The sequence below is a fragment of the Protomyctophum bolini genome, assembly GCF_963924005.1.
Source record: "Protomyctophum bolini genome assembly, chromosome: 13".
In the NCBI taxonomy this organism is placed as follows: domain Eukaryota; kingdom Metazoa; phylum Chordata; class Actinopteri; order Myctophiformes; family Myctophidae; genus Protomyctophum; species Protomyctophum bolini.
In genome coordinates this window covers 3,395,502-3,415,113 of record NC_137874.1, presented here as the reverse complement: position 1 = coordinate 3,415,113, position 19,612 = coordinate 3,395,502, and the positions used below count along the sequence as shown (strand labels likewise).

Sequence of the window (19,612 nt, the reverse complement as noted above, 5' to 3'; positions counted from 1 at the left end):
AAAGTCTGCATCCCCCGCCCACTCCTTTGACGCCTCACTGTCACATGTTTTTTCCCTCCTTTATGATGATTTCCTGTTGTTGGCTATATAGAAGTGTATATTTGTATTTGTCTAAATGTTATGATGAATTGAACATGGTGGACCCAGAGGGTATGCGCGTGACATCATCAGCAAACCCGGAAGTTATGCGGTAACGCCTACTGAGTGGCAAAAAACTACTTTCTGGCCTTGACAGCCCATACATCCAAACAGAAAAGTCCAATATCATGCTTGCATTAAACGACGTTAAACAATGTTAAACTCACGTTGCCACTCGATTTGACACTCGATTTGCCATTCACTATAGCCTATGCATGCATAGTTGCATACCTTCTATTGTAAACAAGTGTAATGCTTTATCCACAGTTAACAGTTTTGTATTGAGTTGTGCTTGACATTAGCCCTGAAACATGACTGCCATGATGATTCATGAATCATGGCTAGCTTGACATGTACTGTAATTCTCCAATCTGTTAATAAATACTTCAATCAATTAATACATCAATCAATCAATCAATCAATCAAATGTACAACAAAAAGGAAAACATGTATACAAAACTACAACGTCATCATAAGACACCCCCCCCCCCTTCGGCAGAAGGCGGAACCGGATGTGAGGCAGTCGACTCAAGTCAACAGTGCTGGAACACCGCGCTCGGTAAGAAATGAGTGAATTATATTAACGTTAGCATTCTGGCTCTGTGCCCCTTTCTTTACCTCGGAGGACAAGTAGAAATAATTCGAACCCGACCACCGTTCTATGAACTCCTCCTGCTGATGTGTACGTATCTGTAGCATTAACCGCGAACATTAACTACAGAAAACAACAAAACGAAGCTAACGTTAGCTTTGTTAGCTTAGCATACAAGCGTTGCGACGTTGATACAAGATGGCCCGCACGTCGAGCCAGTTATAGTCAGCACAGTTTAGCCGGTTAGCATGCTAAGATAATAACCGGAGGGAGCCTAATGGTTAGCATGCTGATGCTACTGAACTGAACTCGCCTGCGTTGGAAGTTTGTTAGCTTTATTGTGTTTACGTAAAAATAAACAGCCTAGCTTACTAGCGTTGTGTAGGTACTAAACGTGAAGTGTTCTGAGGACGTTTTGTTGTAATAATAATAATAATAATAGTACGGAATGAAGAACGAAGTCTGGCTATAATACTCGTCGCCCCATATTCTTTGGGGGGAAATGACGTGTATTGTTGAATGTCTGTCGAGTAGACTTTACAATATGGTAAATGTTCTCTGAGTCCCCCGCAGTGGCGCTCTCTTAACTTTTTCATTTCCACCAAGGACCCACATTTGAAAAGATATGACAGGGACCCCAATACCAGAAGATTTTTACAGCAATAGCAGTTATTCTCAGCCAGTTTCATTTCAAGGACCCCCAGTTTGACATGCATTAGTCTCGGACCCCCAATTTATATTGTAAAATCAATGTTAATTTAACTCTGAGAGTTACAGAAATACAGACCCATAAGGGTCCATTTGGTTCCTTCCTAACCATCATTTAGCTGGTGACCCCCTGGAACTCCCTCAAAGACCCCTGGGCGTCCCCGAACCCCACTTTTGGAACCACTGCTAGTCTAACTAACCCACGTGTCCTGTCCAGTGACATAGCCCAGTTTACTCAATGCCTCCCACCAACTTCTATATTCTTAGTTTGGCCATTTTCAACTGTTGTATTATATTTTGACACTTGCTTTGGCAATGTAAACCTATTCTTTTCTCATGCCAATAAAGCTTGACTGCTCCTCCTTCCCTCCTCCAGGTGTCTGGTTGTGACACGCACCGAGAGAGAGAGAGATGAGCGACAACGTCAAGTTGTTTGTGGGCAACCTTCCCCTGGATGCGACTCACGAGGAGATCAACAAGCTGTTCGAGCCCTACGGGGAGATCGGCACCTGCTCCCTGCTGCGGCAGTACGCATTCATCACCTTGAAGGGAGAGGGGGCAGCGGACAGGTACCTTTACCCGGAAAAAAAAAATGTCTTCTATATTCTGACCGTTTTCTGAAATACCCATGTTTCTATGTCAGTGGTTCTCAAACGAATTAATGTCAAGGACACCCAGACCTATCTGTATTTGGCCGCCGACCCCCATCTGAAAATATGTAACCTCGCCTCACCAGGCTTTCCACCACCTTGGAGGAAAGCCTGGTCTCTGTTTCAAAAGGATTAGAGCGGATGATATGGTTACGTCATGTTGTAGTATTGTTTTGTAGTCCACAGACAGGAACAACAGGCGGCGGCAACTTCCTTTTCGCTCTCAATAAAATCTCTCGTAGCCTGTAGCTTTTATTGAGAGGGAAAAGGAAGTTGCCGCCGCCTGTTGTTCCTGTCTGTCGACTTCTTGGGACAACAAAACAATACGATATGGTTACATGACGTAACCATATCATCCGCTCCCGATCGGATCATATACCTAAATGAAATGGTGCCCAGGCTAGAAAATATGTACGGTAGTTCCAGGGACCCCCCAGAAGCAAATATTTGAGTTAAAACGTTCACTCTGAAAAAATATATATTCAAAGATTTGTGCCGCATTTTCACGAATTTTCAAAAAATAGCAGATCTACAAGCTCATAGCGCGGCACCGAGTGCCGCGCTATGAGCTTGTAGATCTGCTATTTTTCAATGGCAAAAGCATAACTTAATGCTTAAAACACTGAAAGGGGTTCCCGCCAAAATGGGTTAACCCATTTAGACCTGAGGCCGATTCTAAATCCTAACAGTTAAGTTGTCAAGAACCCCCAGAATTATCTGTATTTGGCTGCGGACCCCCATCTGAAAATATGTTGTTCCAGGGACCCCCCAGAAAGATTTGCGTTAAAAAGGTTTGTTCTGAATTCTGAAAGAATATATAATCAAAGCCACATTTTCTCGTTTTTTTTCAATAATGGCAGATCTACAAGCTCATAGCTTTAAGCTTTCTACTAGTAGAAACCAATACTACTCTAAAATGATGGATGGTTTAATTTTGTAGCTACTAAGCAAAACAAACTGTATTTATCTGAGCAATATAGTTAGTGGAAGGTAAACAATGGATTACTCTTGAGTTGGATTCTCTCGTCATCTTTCTACAATATTTCATTATAATGTGTGATCTTTTTGGAAAATGTGCGCCCAGTTGAAAATGTTCAAAGGCCCCTAGGGGCTTTTTTAAACAAACTAAACACATTTGCCCTAAAAGTGTAGCTGATATAAAGAGAACTAGGAAACCAGAAGGTGTTGGAAAACATTCCATAAACTGACATTTTGTAATGGGGGGAATAGCTTAGTTTCATTACAAAGAATGTCTGATGTCTTTGTTAGGAAATGGACACAGATTTTAAACAAAATTTCTCACAATTCTGATAACTATACAGGGTATGCGCGTGGCATCATCATCATCATATCCTGCGGAAGTTATGCGGGAACGCCTACTGAGTGGCCAAAAACTACTTTCTGGCCTCGACAGCCCATACATCCAAACAGAAAAATCTGAACTTATAACAAGCTATTAAACACATTTGGACATGATTTGAATTATTGTTACTTCAATTGGTATCATTTGGGCACTGGCTAAAACCACTTCAGGTCGCTCAAAATGATCCTATGCAGGTAAAAACAATGTATCTATGAGTCAGTCAGTCCTAAATGTATTAGGCCTAGTCGTTTTGTGGTTAACCATGTACCCGCCCTATCCTTATGTTGTATGCAATTACAAATCACACTGTGACGTGTGTGTGTGTGTGTGTGTGCGCACTGCTACTGTTAGTCTTAACACATTTGGCCATGATTTGAATTATTGTTACTTCAATTAGTTTTTTCTCGGCTTGACTACTGCAATGCACTTTTTTCAGGACTGCCTAAGAAAACAACTGACGGATTACAACTTGTCAAATGCAGCAGCCAGAGTTTAAACTAGAACTAAGATGAGAGAACATATTACTCCAGTTTTGGCATCACTGCACTGGCTTCCGGTTGTTTTTAGGATTGATTTTAAAATTATTTTACTTGTCTATAAAGCTCTCAATGGTCTCGCACCTTCCTACCTACATGACTGCCTGCCTAAATATGTCCCAAACCGCCCCCTAAGGTCTTCCACTGCTGGCCTGCTCGCTTTGCCAAAAAAAATGGCAACTAAAAAATACGGGGAAGCAGCTTTTTGCTTCTACGGGCCGTCGGCATGGAACAAGCTCCCACTGTACCTTCGTCAGGCAGCCTCTGTAGACATTTTTAAAGCTCAGCTCAAGTCAAGACCCACTTCTACAACATTGCTTTTAATTGATCTTTTATTTTTTATTTTTGTTATTCATGTCCTCACTGTATTGCATTACTGCTTGTTTTTAATGTCGTTGCCTTGCTTTTCTTTTATTCTCCATTTTTCTGTAAAGCACTTTGAGCTGCATTTCATGTCATGAAAGGTGCTATACAAAAGTTTTATTATTATTATTATTATTATTATTAATTGGTATCATTTGGGCACTGGCTAAAACCACTTCAGGTCGCTCAAAAGAATCCCATGCGGGTAAAAACAATGTATCTATGAGTCCCTGTTGTATTAGGCCTAGTCATTTTCTGGTTAACCATGTACCCACCCTATCCTTATGTTGTATGTAATTACAAATCACACTCTGACGTGTGTGTGTGCACGTGCAGCTACTGTTAGTCTTAAAACCATTCCTGCAGCCGGTGCTGATGTTGTTTTCTCTGCTGGTCATTCTGACAGGGCCATACGCTACCTCGATGGGAAGGAGTACCGAGGGCGGCCCCTGGTGGTGGAGGAGTCGCGAGCACGTCCACCCAACTCCACCAAGGTGTTTGTGGGGAACCTGAGCGCCACGTGCACGGCCGACGACCTGCACGGCCTCTTCCAGACCTTCGGCAGGGTGTTGGACTGCGACAAGGTCAAAGGTCAGTGCCGTGTCCTCCTGTTTTGCCCATCTGTTCCCAATGGTTTCATTGAAAGCCCTGAGGTAGCCTTGGTAATTAAACGAAAACATTTTTGATTAACCCATTTGGACCTGAGGACGATTCTATTTTCTCTTCATCTAAATCTGAAAATCCTATGTCAGTGCAGTGGTGCTCAAACTATTTCACGTCAAGGACCCCCAAAATGATATGTAATTGGCCGCCGACCCCCATCTGAAAATATATTGTTCCAGGGACCCCCCCCCCCAGAAGCAAAGATTTGAGTTAAAAAACGATTCCTCTGAAAGAATATAATTATATTCAAAGATTAGTGCAACATTTTCACGAAAAAAAAAAAAAAAGCAGATCTACAAGCTTAAGTCCAAAAGGGGTTTCCGCCCTGAATGGGTTAAAGATGACATTTTGAAATATCGGTGTCACAATTGAATCCGAGGCAGAATAATTACACCATAATTGCATGTTCCTGCGTGTTCACCCAACCTAATACAACTGCCAAGCCGCTGTATTTGAGAAACGGGCGCGCACCATTAACTAAGTTCCTAAAGTAAACTCCAAACCGAATGAGAAGATGATCTAGTTTTTCCACCCACTGTGTGTTTTAACCCCGACGCCACCGGCGGCCGTGTTCCCCCTGCAGCCCGATTATGTTCCAACGCTGGGTATGCGTTCGTGCACATGGAGAGGAAGGAGGACGCGGTTCAGGCCATCGAAGGGCTAAACGGGACCGTCTTCAAAGGGCGCCAGCTGTCGGTGGAGCTGTCCAAGGCCCAGCCCCTCAACAACCTGATCGCCGCCGGCATGGCCCCGCACGAGGGACTAGCGATGGGCGGAGGTGAGTGTGCTCCCCCCCGTTCCAAATGCATCATGTCAAATTTAACGTCACGAGGGCTTTGGGTTCAACGGTGACATGTACCGAGGCTGCCGGGATTGTTTCGTTACCTTTGGAGTATAACGCTGAAGTATTTTGTGCCCTTTGATCCATGAAAATCCCCCTGAAAGAAAAGAGTTCCGTGGCTTGTTGTCGAACCCGAAAAATATGCCACCGTCGTGATCCGGAACAGCAGCAGGCAGTGAGAGCTGCTGTAGTCTAAACTACCGTTCTCTTGCGTTGAACTCATTTTCCCAGAAGCCCTTGCAGCCCAGAGCATGGGTCGATTTCCGGTTTCGTCGTCATAACTCGTCACTCGTCCTCGTCACCAGGTCGGCGACAAATCCGCTATTTATTTTAAATTATTTAAAAAACGGCGAATTAAACGCACAAGGGTTTCGCGTATTACGCAGGACAGAAACATGGATTAAATAGCGTGGAAACGGGTTATGCAGTAGAACTTACACGGATACGGATGGATGCAATGTGAAAGCATTGAATACAGTTTAATGAAGTGTAGTCGGATCCGGGTCGCTGCAATGTGAAAGCATTGAATACAGTCGAATTAAGTGTACTCGGATATGGATGGATGCAAAGTGAAAGCATTGAATACAGTTGAATGAAGTGTACTCGGATCCGGGTCGATGCAAAGTGAAAGCATTGAAACACAGTTGAATGAAGTGTTCCCTAGTCTACTTCTATTTCCGTGGGAATGAATGGTTGTTCTTCCAGTGTCTCTCTAATATAAAAAGCTCTCCTCAGGACCCCGAGAAGGCCTCCTCCCCAGACCAGCTCCCTCCCTGGAACACCACCAGAGCCAGGCGGCCGTGCTCGCAGCGGCTGCTGCTGCCGCGGCTGGACTACCCATACAGGTACCCATTCTGACCTGAGATCAGATTTAAAAAAAAAAGCCTTCTACATCCTGACAGTTTTCATTCTGACCTGAGATCAGATTCTAAAAAATGTCTTCTACATCCTGACAGTTTTCTGAAAAAAGCCGTGTTTCTATGTTAGTCGTTCCTTCGATTTTTCAAAAATAGCAGATCTACAAGCTCATAGTGCGCCACCGAGTGGTGCGCTATGAGCTTGTAGATCTGCTATTTTTCGATAGCTAAAGCATAACATAATGCTAACACCAGATTGGGTTCTCAGTGAGTCGCCAACGACTGGTTTCAGTCACTTGGATTCCATAGAGGTCAGCATGTCTTCTATAGAAGTGTGTCCTGCACCGAAACATCTACCAGTGTTGTTTTTGGCAGCACGTTTTAGTCATAGTCTCTTGAATGGTTTACATTTAGTTTTAGTCACATTCTAGTCACCTGGAATGTCTTAGTGTTAGTCTAGTTTTAGTCGACTAAAAATCAAGATTTTAGTGGACTAAATCTACAGTTGATTTAGTTGAACAAAATGTATTTTGGCGGGCCTTGATGCCGATCTATAGTGTATCTCTTGTCCACTAGTCCCTTCCTAACATTTGAGTCTAGTTTTTTATTTGTTGACGAAATTGTCAGTATATTTAGCTTTGGTTTTAGTCATCACAGCTTAGTTCTCATTTAGTTTTCGTCAGTGGAAAAAGGTAGTCGACGAACATTTTTCGCCTTAGTTTTAAGTCGACGAAATCAACACTGCTATCTACAAGCTTACAACACTGTAGAATAGATGGAGCCTGGGTCTGTTTTTACGTCTGGATACGCCGTTCAGGACAGGCTTCAGACGCGCTGACGTTGACCCCTTAGGCAGTGTTCGAACCCACAACCTTCTGCATGAAAGGCATACGATGCTCTAACCACTACCCTAGAGGGCCATTAGTTGTTTCAGTCTTCCAGAAGAAAACCCTAATGATCTCACATATTTCAGAACCGCAATCGCCAACGCCTCAATCTGCAATTTCTTGAACTGGTTTAACTCATTTTGGGGGCGGGAACCCTATTTGGTGTTTTAAACATTATGTTATAATTTAGCTATTGAAAAATAGCAGATCTACAAGCCCAGCGCGCTACGAGCTTGTAGGTCTGCTATTTTTGAAAAATCTTTGAATATATATATATATATTCTTTCAGAGGGAACGTTTTTAACTCATCTGTGCTTCTGGGGATACCCTGGAACAACATATTTTCAGATGGGGGTTGTTGGCCAATTACATATCATTTTTGGGGTCCTTGACATGAATATTGAGCACCACTGCTATAGAAACATGGGGTATTTCAGAAAACTGTTTTTTTAAATTTTGACGTCGGGCCTAAATAGGATAATATCTGTATGGCTGCCAAAACATGGTCATTTTCTTTTTTTTTCTCCATGGGGCATAGTCGGAGGGGGGAGACCTGGAACTGGTTCATGCACAGAACAGTTCTAGGATTTAATGCACATCTGTTCATATTATTACACTTTCTTAACCACTTTTGCATTTAAAAAAAAAATACTTAGCCGTACTACAATGTTGTGCAAGGAATATAGTTGTTCTTTGAGCTTCTAGATTGTCTTATCTTTGAAAATCTAATTTCGTCTAAATTAACGAAATGCCCAAACTAGAAACAGCAGGGTTAATATAGTTAAACATCCGCCGTAATCTTCAGACTATTATACTGTTTAGACTGCTGGTTCTTCGTTTACCTATGATGTGTTTGGATTTGACGTATTACCTCGTGTAAACTGCCCTGGATTAAGAGAGTCTGCTAATGCCTGAATTGTAAATTGGTCGACACGTTACGCTTCTCAAAGAAGAAACGGGTATCCTTCTCGTATACCTAAATATACAAAATGTAGAATGTCTTTTCAAACGAGCGTGGAATCTATCATCGACAAACATTCCTGCTTTTCAATATTCCCGTGTACTAAAATGTCCCCCGTTATGTTAAAATGTAGCTATCGAAAAATAGCAGATCTACAAGCTCGTAGCGCGCCAACCGAGTGGCGCGCTACGAGCTTGTAGGTCTGCTATCTTAGACAAATGGACACGTCAGGATTCCTAACATATTCCCCCCTGTGTGCTAAAATGTCCACCCGCAGGTCCAGCAGAGCGTTCACAACTCCTTCTACAACACCACGGCCTTCGACCCCACCTACGCCGCCCTGAAGGGCCTCACGGCGGCCAAGGGGCCCAACCCGGCCATCTACGGCGCCCTGGCCAGCCAGGTGTACGGCACGGTGGCCGACCAGGTGTACCAGGACTCCACGGGCAACCAGGAGGCCGCGTCGGCCACCCCGGACTCTGACCACCAGGGGGCGTCCAACCCCACCGCCCTGTTTGAGGCGGCGAGGGCCAAGTTCTTCCAGCAGGGACAGAAGGTTGGATCTATTTCCTACTTTATTTATTTATATATCCACTCGCTTTTTAGCTTCGGTTTTCATCAACGGGGCCACTTGTGATAATGGAGGCTTTGCATTGTTTTGTTTTTTTCCAGCTACAGTGTTGTTTTTGGATGCATTAGCACGCAGAACCAGTATTTATTCAAGTATTTATTGGTCTTGTGGTGTGCAAAGCACATAAAAACCATACGATATCAATCGGATATGAACCCATTTTGACCTGAGATCAGATTCTAAAAATGTCTTCTACATCCTGACAGTTTTCTGAAAAAGCTATGTTTCTGTGTCAGTCGTACTTCGATTTTTCAAAAATAGCACACCTACAAGCTCGTAGCGCGCGCCACTCGGTGGCGTGCTACGAGCTTGTAGGTCTGCTATTTTCCAATAGCTAAAGCATATCATAATGCTAACACCAAAAGGGGTTTCCCGCCCCAAAATGGGTTAAGCTGTCAGGCCCAGCATGAGCTATTGTTAAAATTATACTGCCATTTCCGGTGAAATTGAAAGATGTTACCAAAAAAATGACATGGTTGATACATGTTTGCCACGACAGTCCAATTATTGAATAGACGCTGCTCTTCCGGCAGGCATGCATTTCTATGTACTTCACAGTTGGCATAATGTATTGCTGAGGACCCAAGGGAGTGCAGTTGATTCAGTTCTCCATAGATGCAAGCAGCAATTAACCCATTTTGACCTGAGGACGATTCTACAAATGTCTTCAAAATCCTGACAGTTTTCTGAAAAACCTCATGTTTCTACGTCAGTCGTTCTCAAACATTTTCATGTCAAGAACCCCTAAAAATATATGTGATTGGCCGCCGACCCCCCATCTGAAAATATGTTATTCCAGGAACCCCTCAGAAGCAAACGATTTGAGTTAAAAATCGTTCGCTCTGAAAGAATATATATTCCAAATTTGCGACACATTTTCACAAAAATAGCAGACCTACGAGCTCGTAGATCTGCTATTTCTCAATAGCTAAAGCATAACGTAATGCTTAAAACACCAAAAGGGGTTCCCGCCCAGAGTCTTCTCTATATGGCTAGTGACTTGTCATCGCAGTCGATAACGTGTCCGTTTTTATTCCCCAGACGTCCGTCTTTATACTGATTGCAATGTTCCCAATTCTCAGGTTCTGGCCGAGCAGCAGGCCGGGAGAAAGGTGGGACCGCCGGGAGGGGCGAGCGACCGCGACCGCAGCCCGATCCGAGGAGGCCGAGGCCCGCTGCTCCCCGACCCCGTGCCGGGCTCCGCCCCTCAGATACGCGGCAAGCGGCGCGCGCTGCTGCCCACGCCGCCAGGGGGCCCCGAGGACCCCGCCGCGGCCCCCACCGCCACCGAGACCCCCGCCGCCTCGGAAGCCACAGATCCCATCGCAAGGTACCAGTGTTGTTGTTTTTGTTTAGTTTTAGTCATCGTCTCTTGAATAGTGTTCATTTAGTTTTAGTCACCCCACAATGTTATAGTTAGTGTGTTTTAGACTAAATCTACAGTTGATTTAGTCGACTAAAATGTATTTTGGAGGGCCTTGATGTTGTCTTAATGGCTGTTAAGCTCACACACGTTGCAACCAAGTGCAACCAATGCACTTGGTTGCAACAAAGTGTAAAATAACTTATACTGGATCTCTTGTCCACTAGTCCCTTCCTAACACTTTCCGTCTTAGTTTTAGTCGACGAAATCAACACTGCAAGGTATGACCACTCTGCCTCCAAGTGTAGAATATAACTTGCAGAAAACCATTTAGATTCTCCCAGTGTTGTTCTGCTAAAGACATCCATTCTTCATGTCAAATACGGTTAGTGTTGCCTAAAATGTCGACTAATTCAGGGGTTGGACGTTGTTGAAAACGTTTTTCAACAAAAAGCTATGTTTCTATGTCGGTGGTTGTTCGATTTTTCAAAGATAACAGACCTGCAAGCTCGTAGCGCGCCACTCGGTGGCACGCTATGAGCTTGTAGACCTGCTATTTTTCAATAGCTAAAGAAGCATATAGCATGTAGAAGACATTTTTTGAATCTAATCTCAGGTCAGAATGGGTTAAGTTAACTATAAACTGCATTTTGGGATGCAAAGAAGTCACCCCATTTTAATCTCCTCTGATTACTGATCAGTGTCCAAACCCCCCCAGGTGTTACGCAGAGTCCTACCTACTATCTGATTACTGATCAGTGTCCAAACCCCCCCAGGTGTTACGCAGAGTCCTACCTACTATCTGATTACTGATCAGTGTCCAAACCCCCCCCAGGTGTTACGCAGAGTACTACCTACCTACTATCTGATTACTGATCAGTGTCCAAACCCCCCCCAGGTGTTACGCAGAGTACTACCTACCTACTATCTGATTACTGATCAGTGTCCAAACCCCCCCCCCCCAGGTGTTACGCAGAGTACTACCAGCAGATGCAGCAGTACCAGAACTACCAGCAGTACCAGCAGCAGTACCAGTACCTCCAGTACGCCTACACCAACCCCCCGCCGCCCCCTCCCCCCCCGCCCCCCTCGGCGGCTCCGCCTCCCTCCAACAACAACAACAACAACCACCACCACCACCACGCCAACCACGCCGCCGCCCCGGCGCCTCCGGGCACCTACAGCACGGACTCCAGCACCACCTACGCCCCGCCCGTGTCCTACGCCTCGTCGGCAGGGGGCTACGACGTGGCCGCGGCAGCGCGGGGCTACAGCGCCGAGACGGCGGCGCGCGAGTCGGCCGCGCGCTACGAGCAGCAGCAGCAGCAGCAGTCATCCGGGGCCTACGGCAACTCCTACGACGCCTCGGGGAACTACGATGCCGCCGCCGCCTCCGCGAACTACGATGCCGCCGCCACGGGGAACTACGACGCCTCGTCCGCCGGGAGCTACGCGTCGGCGTACGCGTCGACGGGAGGATACGCGGCGGCCCCGGGAAGCTACTCCGCCGCATCCAGAGCGTATGAGCAGCAGACACCCACCACCACCGCACACGGGCAATCCCTGCCCCAGCAGCGCCACGAATACCCTTACCACCACACGCCAGAACCCCCATATCGATAGTATACCCCCCCCACCCCACCACCCCCTTTCCCCTACCATGTTGCAGATGTGTGTATGAGTGGGTGTATGAGTGGGTGTGTGTGTGTGCGCGTGTGTGCGTGTGCATTTGTACTTTCTTAACGGACAGATTCAAGATAGAGAGCCTGAGGCAGAGAGAGAGAGAGCTTGTCTTTTGGTTGGTTAGTTGGTGAAGAGGCTGGTGAGTCGGTGGGCCTTTGTGACGCTTCGTGGGAATGATTCACGGGACGGGACGGCATGCATCCTTTTAGTAGACGCTCACATACTGTACCTCACAGAGAAGATCGTGTGCACATCTCAGAGCCTATGTTTAGGCCAGGTGTTGGATGTCAGGCATCAAGGCCAACATCAAAGAGGAGAAAAAGAAACCCACCCGCACACTAGTTTCTAGAGCTCAGAGACTTACTTTATTTAACCCATTTTGACCTGAGATCAGATTCTAAAAATGTCTGTTTCTATGTCGGTCGATTTTTCAAAAATGTCAGACATACAAGTTCTTAGCGTGCCACTCGGTGGCGCGCTATGAGCCTGTAGATCTGCTATTTTTTAAAAGCATAACATAATGCTAATACTAAAAGGGGTTCCCACCCAAAATGGGTTAAACTGCAACGTTTCGACCTACAAGGTCTTCATCGGGCAAATAATTGATGACAATTGACATTTGCCTGATGAAGACCTCGTAGGTGGAAACGTTGCAATACAGTAAGTCTCTGAGCTCTAGAAACTAGTGCGCGGGTGTTTTTTTCTCCTCTCACAAACTGTACTTGGCAACCAGCCAGGCCGATATATCTCTCAATCGGTAGTCTTTATTTTTTTATGCTGGGATCAATCAGATTGAAAGTCACACTTCACACATATTTGCTTTAGTCTCATTGTTCTGCCAGATGTGTGGTCTAGTCGACACGGATTTGTGTGACAATCCAATCGGTAGAAATTGTCGCAGGTAAGCATGGGCAGAACAGAACTTAACCACGTAAACCCTATACATACACTTAATTTAATTACAGGTAAGCATGGGCAGAACAGAACTTAACCACGTAAACCCTATACATACACTTAATTTAATTACAGGTAAGCATGGGCAGAACAGAACTTAACCACGTAAACCCTATACATACACTTCATTTTATCAGAGTCTCCAGACCTTTTTCCAAATCTCTTTCTTTGGCGATACTAGCTGATCTACGTGACACGTTTTAATCTTAGTAGTTTGACAGTTTTACAGTAGGGTTGATGTGGTTAAAAAGATTCCACAGCGTATCCGTGTCTCTCTGCATGGTCCGTCACCAGAGGAGTGCCTTCATGCTCTTGTAAATATGGAGGTATAACGAAGACCCGTCGATCACTAAAAAGGCAGAGAATGCTGACCCCGAGAGTGACCAGAACACGCCTACAGATGTGTGCACGCGCTGCATGGCCCCGGTTGTTCGTCACTGCCAAAGAGCATGTCTCGGATAACGTTTGGTTTCCGTCGCACATCTTTTCTTGGCCAGAGCAGGAGTTTATTTTTTGTTTAAAGTGATTATTATAATGACGGGAGGAGGAGACTGACTTGTGATTCTTGACCAGCAGCTCTACTTCCGGTGGTGCTCAACACGTTGACATCCGGTTGGTGGCATGGTGTTTGGGTGACTTGTTTAGTGAACGTATAGCCGTGTGTGTGGTGAATGAAAGGAAGTGTTGTGAAGGCATGCAGTTCCTGGTGAAAAAGAGAGCCTGTGAACAGACTCTGGCCTGGATCTAATTCATTTAGGTCACTGCAGTGAACAGCCAGAATGCTCGTGACGCCATCATGCCTGCCTTTGACGCCTGAATTATGACTTCCGTTTTATAAGTCTGCATATTGGCTAAAAACGTGCCTGCTCCTCTAACAGAGGATCTTGGGGTTTAATGGTTTAATGAATTCAAAAACTCTTCAAAACCACATATTTCTGGGGAAGGTAGTGGAATGTCGAATAGGGGTGCGACATCGAACGCACGGATTTAATCAATTATTCCAGTGGTTTTTCAACCCTTTTCCTTTCAAGGCCCGTTTTTGATTCCCCGTTGGAGCCACGGACCATCATTCGATGACATTTAGCCTCAGATCCAAAACGAAAGAATATTTTGTTGTCGCTTTTGACAAATATAACAATTCTTCTACATTCTCCAAAGTGTGTAGGCTTCTTGTAAATGAAGCAATGCAGATGTTTGACAATGTAAAGAGCGTAAAATGAGTAATTTTACACGCATGAGTTAAAGATCTCTAGACTAGGGGTCCATTTGGTTACCAACCCGGACCACTGGTTGAAAACCACTGAATTATAAGAACAGGAAAGAAGGGGGAAAAATAGGTTTTATTTATTCATTTCCTTTACGACTTTTCAAAATCCTGAAAATGGCAGATCTACGAGCTAGATGTGCTATTTCTGTGTATCGTGGTTCATCGTGACACCCCGCAATTATTTGATTAACCCATTCTGACCGGGCACCCATTTCGGTGTTAGCATCATGTTATGCTTTAGCTATTGAAAAATAGCAGACCTACAAGCTCATAGCGCGCCACCGAGTGGCGCGCTATGAGCTTGTAGGTCTGCTATTTTTGAAAAATCGAAGAACGACTGACATTTTTTTAGAATCTGATCTCAGGTCAGAATGGGTTCATCAGACCAGTGCTGTGTCCAGTGAAAACCTCGTATGAATCTGATCTCAGGTCAGAATGGGTTCATCAGACCAGTGTGTGTCCAGTGGAAACCTCGTATGAATCTGATCTCGGGTCAGAATGGGTTCATCAGACCAGTGTGTGTCCAGCGGAAACCTCGTATGAATCTGATCTCAGGTCAGAATGGGTTAATCGGTATAGTAATATTGACAACGAGCATCGCTAAGACATTACATCGATTTGCAGGCGGCCCTATTTGTGAATTCACGACATGACCTGTCCATGTCACGTTATTGAGATTTAACGGCCATCATTGGGCTCCTGCTGTCAACATAATTATTATTTCTAAATAGTTTTCTGAGCGTTGGCAACCTTGGCTTAATTGAAAACGGGAAAACGTTTTTTTTTTTTTGTAAGATGATGGTACGTTGAGACATTACTCACACCAGGTTTCAAATGTGTGTTTTCATGACCCCGACTGATAATATTGTAGGTGATTGTATTTCTTTCCCTGAAAAGGAATGTTTTTAATAGAACACGGCTTTCTGGCTATATACAGTAAGAAAATGACGACATCTTAGATCCTTGTTTAAAAAAAAATCATTTTTGTGTTTGAATCTTCCATGGCTTTTGGTGTTTTTTGAGCTGGAGTTTGTGAGTAGTAAATCCTAAAGGCTTAATTGGAGTGAACTGCTTGTTGCGCAGATCTGTTTTCAAACTGGCAATCTGCTTGTCTCGGCTATTGGCGTGTAAATGGAACGGTATAGCATCCTTGCTCGTAGGACGTCCAGTGTGGCATTGTGCGTGCGTGCGCGTGTGTGTATGTGTGTGTGTGTGTGTGTGTGCTTATTAGGCCTCCCTCGATAAAAGCCTGCTGTCAAGAGTTGAGAGTAAATTCAGTAGTTGAGCATTGTGTGTGACCCTTTCAATTTCAAGGAACAGGTTCTCGACCAGTATTGAGACAAAACGGAAAGATATATTTTCCTCGGCTGTGGCACGTCGTGTGAGACCTGAAGGAAAGAGTAGTCGCACAGGAGAGTCATTAACTCATTCACTCACCTTTACCTACCTGGGCGCTCTTCACAGGGGTCGTCTTTTGACCCTTTTGTTTAAAGGACCACTTCACCACTTTTCAACCTATCTTCATATAATAGGTCCTCACTAATAATCATGATAAAATGGCACGATTTTCTTCTACTCAGTCCGTGTCTCATAGGGGTGGCTGTGGGCAGTTTAGAAACCGTGACATCATCATTAGGCAGATTTATTTTTTTAAACAAGATTTCCATTTTCGCATTGCAACTTTTCAGGACTAGAAAGCCTGCAGTTTCTATTAGCTTGTATTCCCCATCAATGACGTCACTGGAGGACTGTTTCTGAACTGCCCACACCAACGAGTCGATACAAAATTGCGGCATTTTTTCATGATTATTAGGGAGGACCTATTATACAGAAGATGGGTTGAAAAGTGGTGAAGTGGTCCTTTAATATATATATATTGGTTACGGTTCACAACTCTGTTCTGCTAGAGCCTGTAATACTTTCCGGTGCGATGGAAAAGATATCTGGGGGAAAGAAAACGGAAGTGAATAGTCCGCTGGCTCATTATGCCGTCTTATGGGAACGCAGTTTTAGAATCCTACTATCTCCATTGTCGTGCGAGGCTGCCTTTTGGATCAAAACCAGCTTGATTTTCGCCCCGGTTACAAAACGTGTGTTTTGGGTGACACGTCACATAGCGATATAGTTCACTTCCCGTTCGCTTTCCTCGTTTTTTCCCCCAGAGAGAAACTGCGTTCAGAATTAGACGGTTAACATTGGAGTGGATTGGGAGGCGTTCTACGAGTACCCAGAGCCACCAGATCAGACCATATATACTGACCTGTAGTGTCCCAGAGATATGAAAGGGTCTGCTTGTTGTTGTTGTTCAAAGTGAAGTCTAGGACCAGACGAGGGCCGTCGATGTGCAGCAGCAGCAGCAGCGAGTAGGACCGGTGACTGACCTTTTGTCTCCTCTGTCTCCCCCTCTCCCCCCCCTCCTCCGATCTCAACAGAGATAACACGCCCACGTCCTCTTCCACGCAGTCACACTGTCTAGTCGTCATCATGGGCTCCTCCCTCCACTCACACTCTAGAGTAGTCTACATGTCACAGGCAAACCCAACCCATAAACATGGCATTATTCTAGCAGTGCACCCTAAGAATCTATTCCACACGGCCCCCCCACTTATTTCTCACGCGCTCGCGCATGCACACACACACACACACACACACACGCACCACAAGGTATCCATCATTTGATTGGTGTACTCTTTTCTCCTTATTACAAACCTCACGTAGGCATTCCTTCCACCATATATTTCTCTCTCTCTCTCTCACATGATGTTCCTCCTGCTCCATGTGAAATCTTATCTATCTATGTCAGTTGCATGCTCTTGTTGTTGCTGCTGCCGCTCCAGCCACCTTCTTCCCCTCTCGCTGATCATTACAGCTAGAGTGTTTGGAGGGAAGCCCCACCTAACTGAGCCACTAAAGCAAGCCCTGGACGCTCGCCAGCCACACGCCACCCCTGTAAGCGTGGGATGGGGGAACACAACAACAGCGTTAGGCCTGTGGACGATGGGGGTGTCTCCCCACTAAGGTAAACACTCAGACCACCACACGGTAACCCCTTGCACACTCAACTCAACCACCCTCCATCCCCTCCCTCCCCCCCCGCCGCCCGAACACATCCACGATTAAACGCAGAACACACACACACACACACACACACACACACAAGCAGCCACCAGGTCCATGCATCTTTGAAACATCTTGACACAGAATGTGATATTTTTTTCAGATTTTTGTTTCTTTTTATTAAATACAATCATGTTCATACCCCCACACACACGCGCACACACACAAACACACACCTTTATTTTTTTGGCCCTGCGTTCTTTAGCCATGCCACCACTGACGCAGGCTTCTTGCCTGCATCTAGGGTGGCCTAGTACCAGGCCATCGAAGCCAGGGCTGGACACAGGACATGTAGATGGGTGGGGTGGGGGTGGGGGAGGGCGGGGTTATGTTTTCATATTCTTGCCCTCGGGGCCACTTTTGGGGGATAAGTGCCTTGCTTAAGAGCACACTGGTAGGCCCTCATTTCAGTTGAGCGTATAACCTGGCTTCAGGATCGGTTGCTGGTACAACGTACAACCTCCCACCCCCGGTTTCACAGAACGTGTGTGAATGACGGTGAACGGCGATCTTATTTTGTTTTTAAAATTTACATTTTTGTCATATGTTCTTCTTTGAAAGGTTTAATTATCAATAAACATTCAATTGAACCATAGTTTTCTTGTCTCAATCTTTTGCTGTTTTCCAATAATAATAAAAAATACCCCACTGGGGCTCATGCTCATTATCTTGTCAGAACAGAGTTTGCTTTAATTTACCTTAATCAAAACCCAGATGTGTTTGTGAAGTCTTAATTTCATATTGCCTCGTTTCAAGGCACTTTTTTTTTACCTGGGAAGGATTCTGCAAAATGTCGTCTAAATCCTTCTTGAAAAAGCTATGTTTTTCTATGTCAGTCGTTCTCAAACACTTTCATGTCACTTTTCACGATTCTTCAAAAATAGCAGACCTACAAGCTCGTAGCGCGCCACCGAGTGGCGCGCTATGAGCTTGTAGATCTGCTATTTTAACACCAAAAGGGGTTCCCGCCCAGAATGGGTCAACAGAGACAATATCCAAAGAAGAATGGTCGCAGCTCAGCATCAGATGACATTTTATTCCATTTTCTTCCAAAAACATTAACCTCTGCTTTTTGAAATTAAAAAACAATAAATTTATAACAATGCAAACCCATTGTTGATAATAATCACTTTGATGTACAAAAACGTAAATGAGAATTCGCTGAAGGAGGTATATGGGCCTTCACTCCCTGCTAACAACACATACTTGTTCATAGACGAGTGTTTCATGCCCTCGAAAAAACGATGAACCGTGTACAGATGGGACATTTGGCTACCGAATGAGTCTAGTCAATGCGGCATACACAATACTGAACATACACGGGGGGGGGGGGGGCTCACATGATGAAGACTGGACCTAGCCTGCATGGATGGAAACTAGCGCCCCATTTAGACACTGCGTCGCACGCTGAAAATAGCCGATCTACGAGCTCGTAGATTGGCAATTCTCAAGGGCGCACGACTTAAGTGTAAATCGGGCGTGAAAGTGTTGTGTGAAAATGCATGGAGAGACATGCGCCTTTCACTGATTGGACGTTATGGGAATGACATTTCCACCTCGGGGTAACGTCGAGGTCTGGTTTCCGGCAGGCGGATTCACATCCGTGAGCAAGGGGTCGCCTGATGAGTCTTTAGTTGTAACTGGATATATATCTTAACACAATTCTTCACTTTTTCATGGTTCGCGTCGATGAAGGCGTTAATGTCTGGTGATACTAGCAGTCAGGTTCTTGGGATTAGTACTTGGTAGTTCAGTTAACTCCTTTTAGGTCTGACCTCGAAATAAATAAATAAAAATCTATATCTAAATGGCAGACCTACAAGCTTGTAGCGTGGCGCGCTATGAGCTTGTAGATCTGCTATTTTTCAATAGCTAAATTATAACATGTTACAAACACCAAAAGGGGTTCCCGCCCAGAATGGGTTAAAGTACATTTCAGGGCCTTTTCTTTCAAAGCAATGTCACCTTGTATAGACCCTAATGAACCCCTGCATGTAACGAAAACCTGCAAATCAAAATTAAGTTGGAAAAAATAAAA

The 19,612-nt window shown here is 44.9% G+C and overlaps 1 protein-coding gene across 2 annotated transcripts; it reads left to right on the top strand.

Annotated features, from left to right (window-relative positions):
* The first annotated feature begins 658 nt into the window (after positions 1-658).
* On the top strand, positions 659-18,164 carry rbm14a (RNA binding motif protein 14a). 2 transcript variants are annotated; one of them, XM_080780597.1, is made up of 9 exons: positions 659-697; positions 1,815-2,007; positions 4,757-4,941; positions 5,597-5,791; positions 6,590-6,699; positions 8,837-9,115; positions 10,273-10,520; positions 11,519-14,686; positions 14,758-18,164. In XM_080780597.1, the coding sequence occupies exons 2-8, from the start codon at positions 1,850-1,852 to the stop codon at positions 12,174-12,176; spliced, it is 1,833 nt and encodes a 610-aa protein (XP_080636723.1). In that variant the 5' UTR covers positions 659-697; positions 1,815-1,849; the 3' UTR covers positions 12,177-14,686; positions 14,758-18,164. The 2 variants fall into 2 exon arrangements, with proteins under 2 accessions (XP_080636723.1, XP_080636722.1); XM_080780596.1 differs by having other exon boundaries at positions 684-820.
* The last annotated feature ends 1,448 nt before the right edge of the window (positions 18,165-19,612 follow it).

Coding starts and splice junctions, on each gene's coding strand:
- rbm14a (XM_080780597.1), top strand. CDS start 1,850: ATGAGCGACAACGTCAAGTTGTTTGTGGGCAACCTTCCCCTGGATGCG. Junction 4,942..5,596: donor GGACTGCGACAAGGTCAAAG/GTCAGTGCCGTG, acceptor TTCCCCCTGCAG/CCCGATTATGTTCCAACGCT. Junction 10,521..11,518: donor GCCACAGATCCCATCGCAAG/GTACCAGTGTTG, acceptor CCCCCCCCCCAG/GTGTTACGCAGAGTACTACC.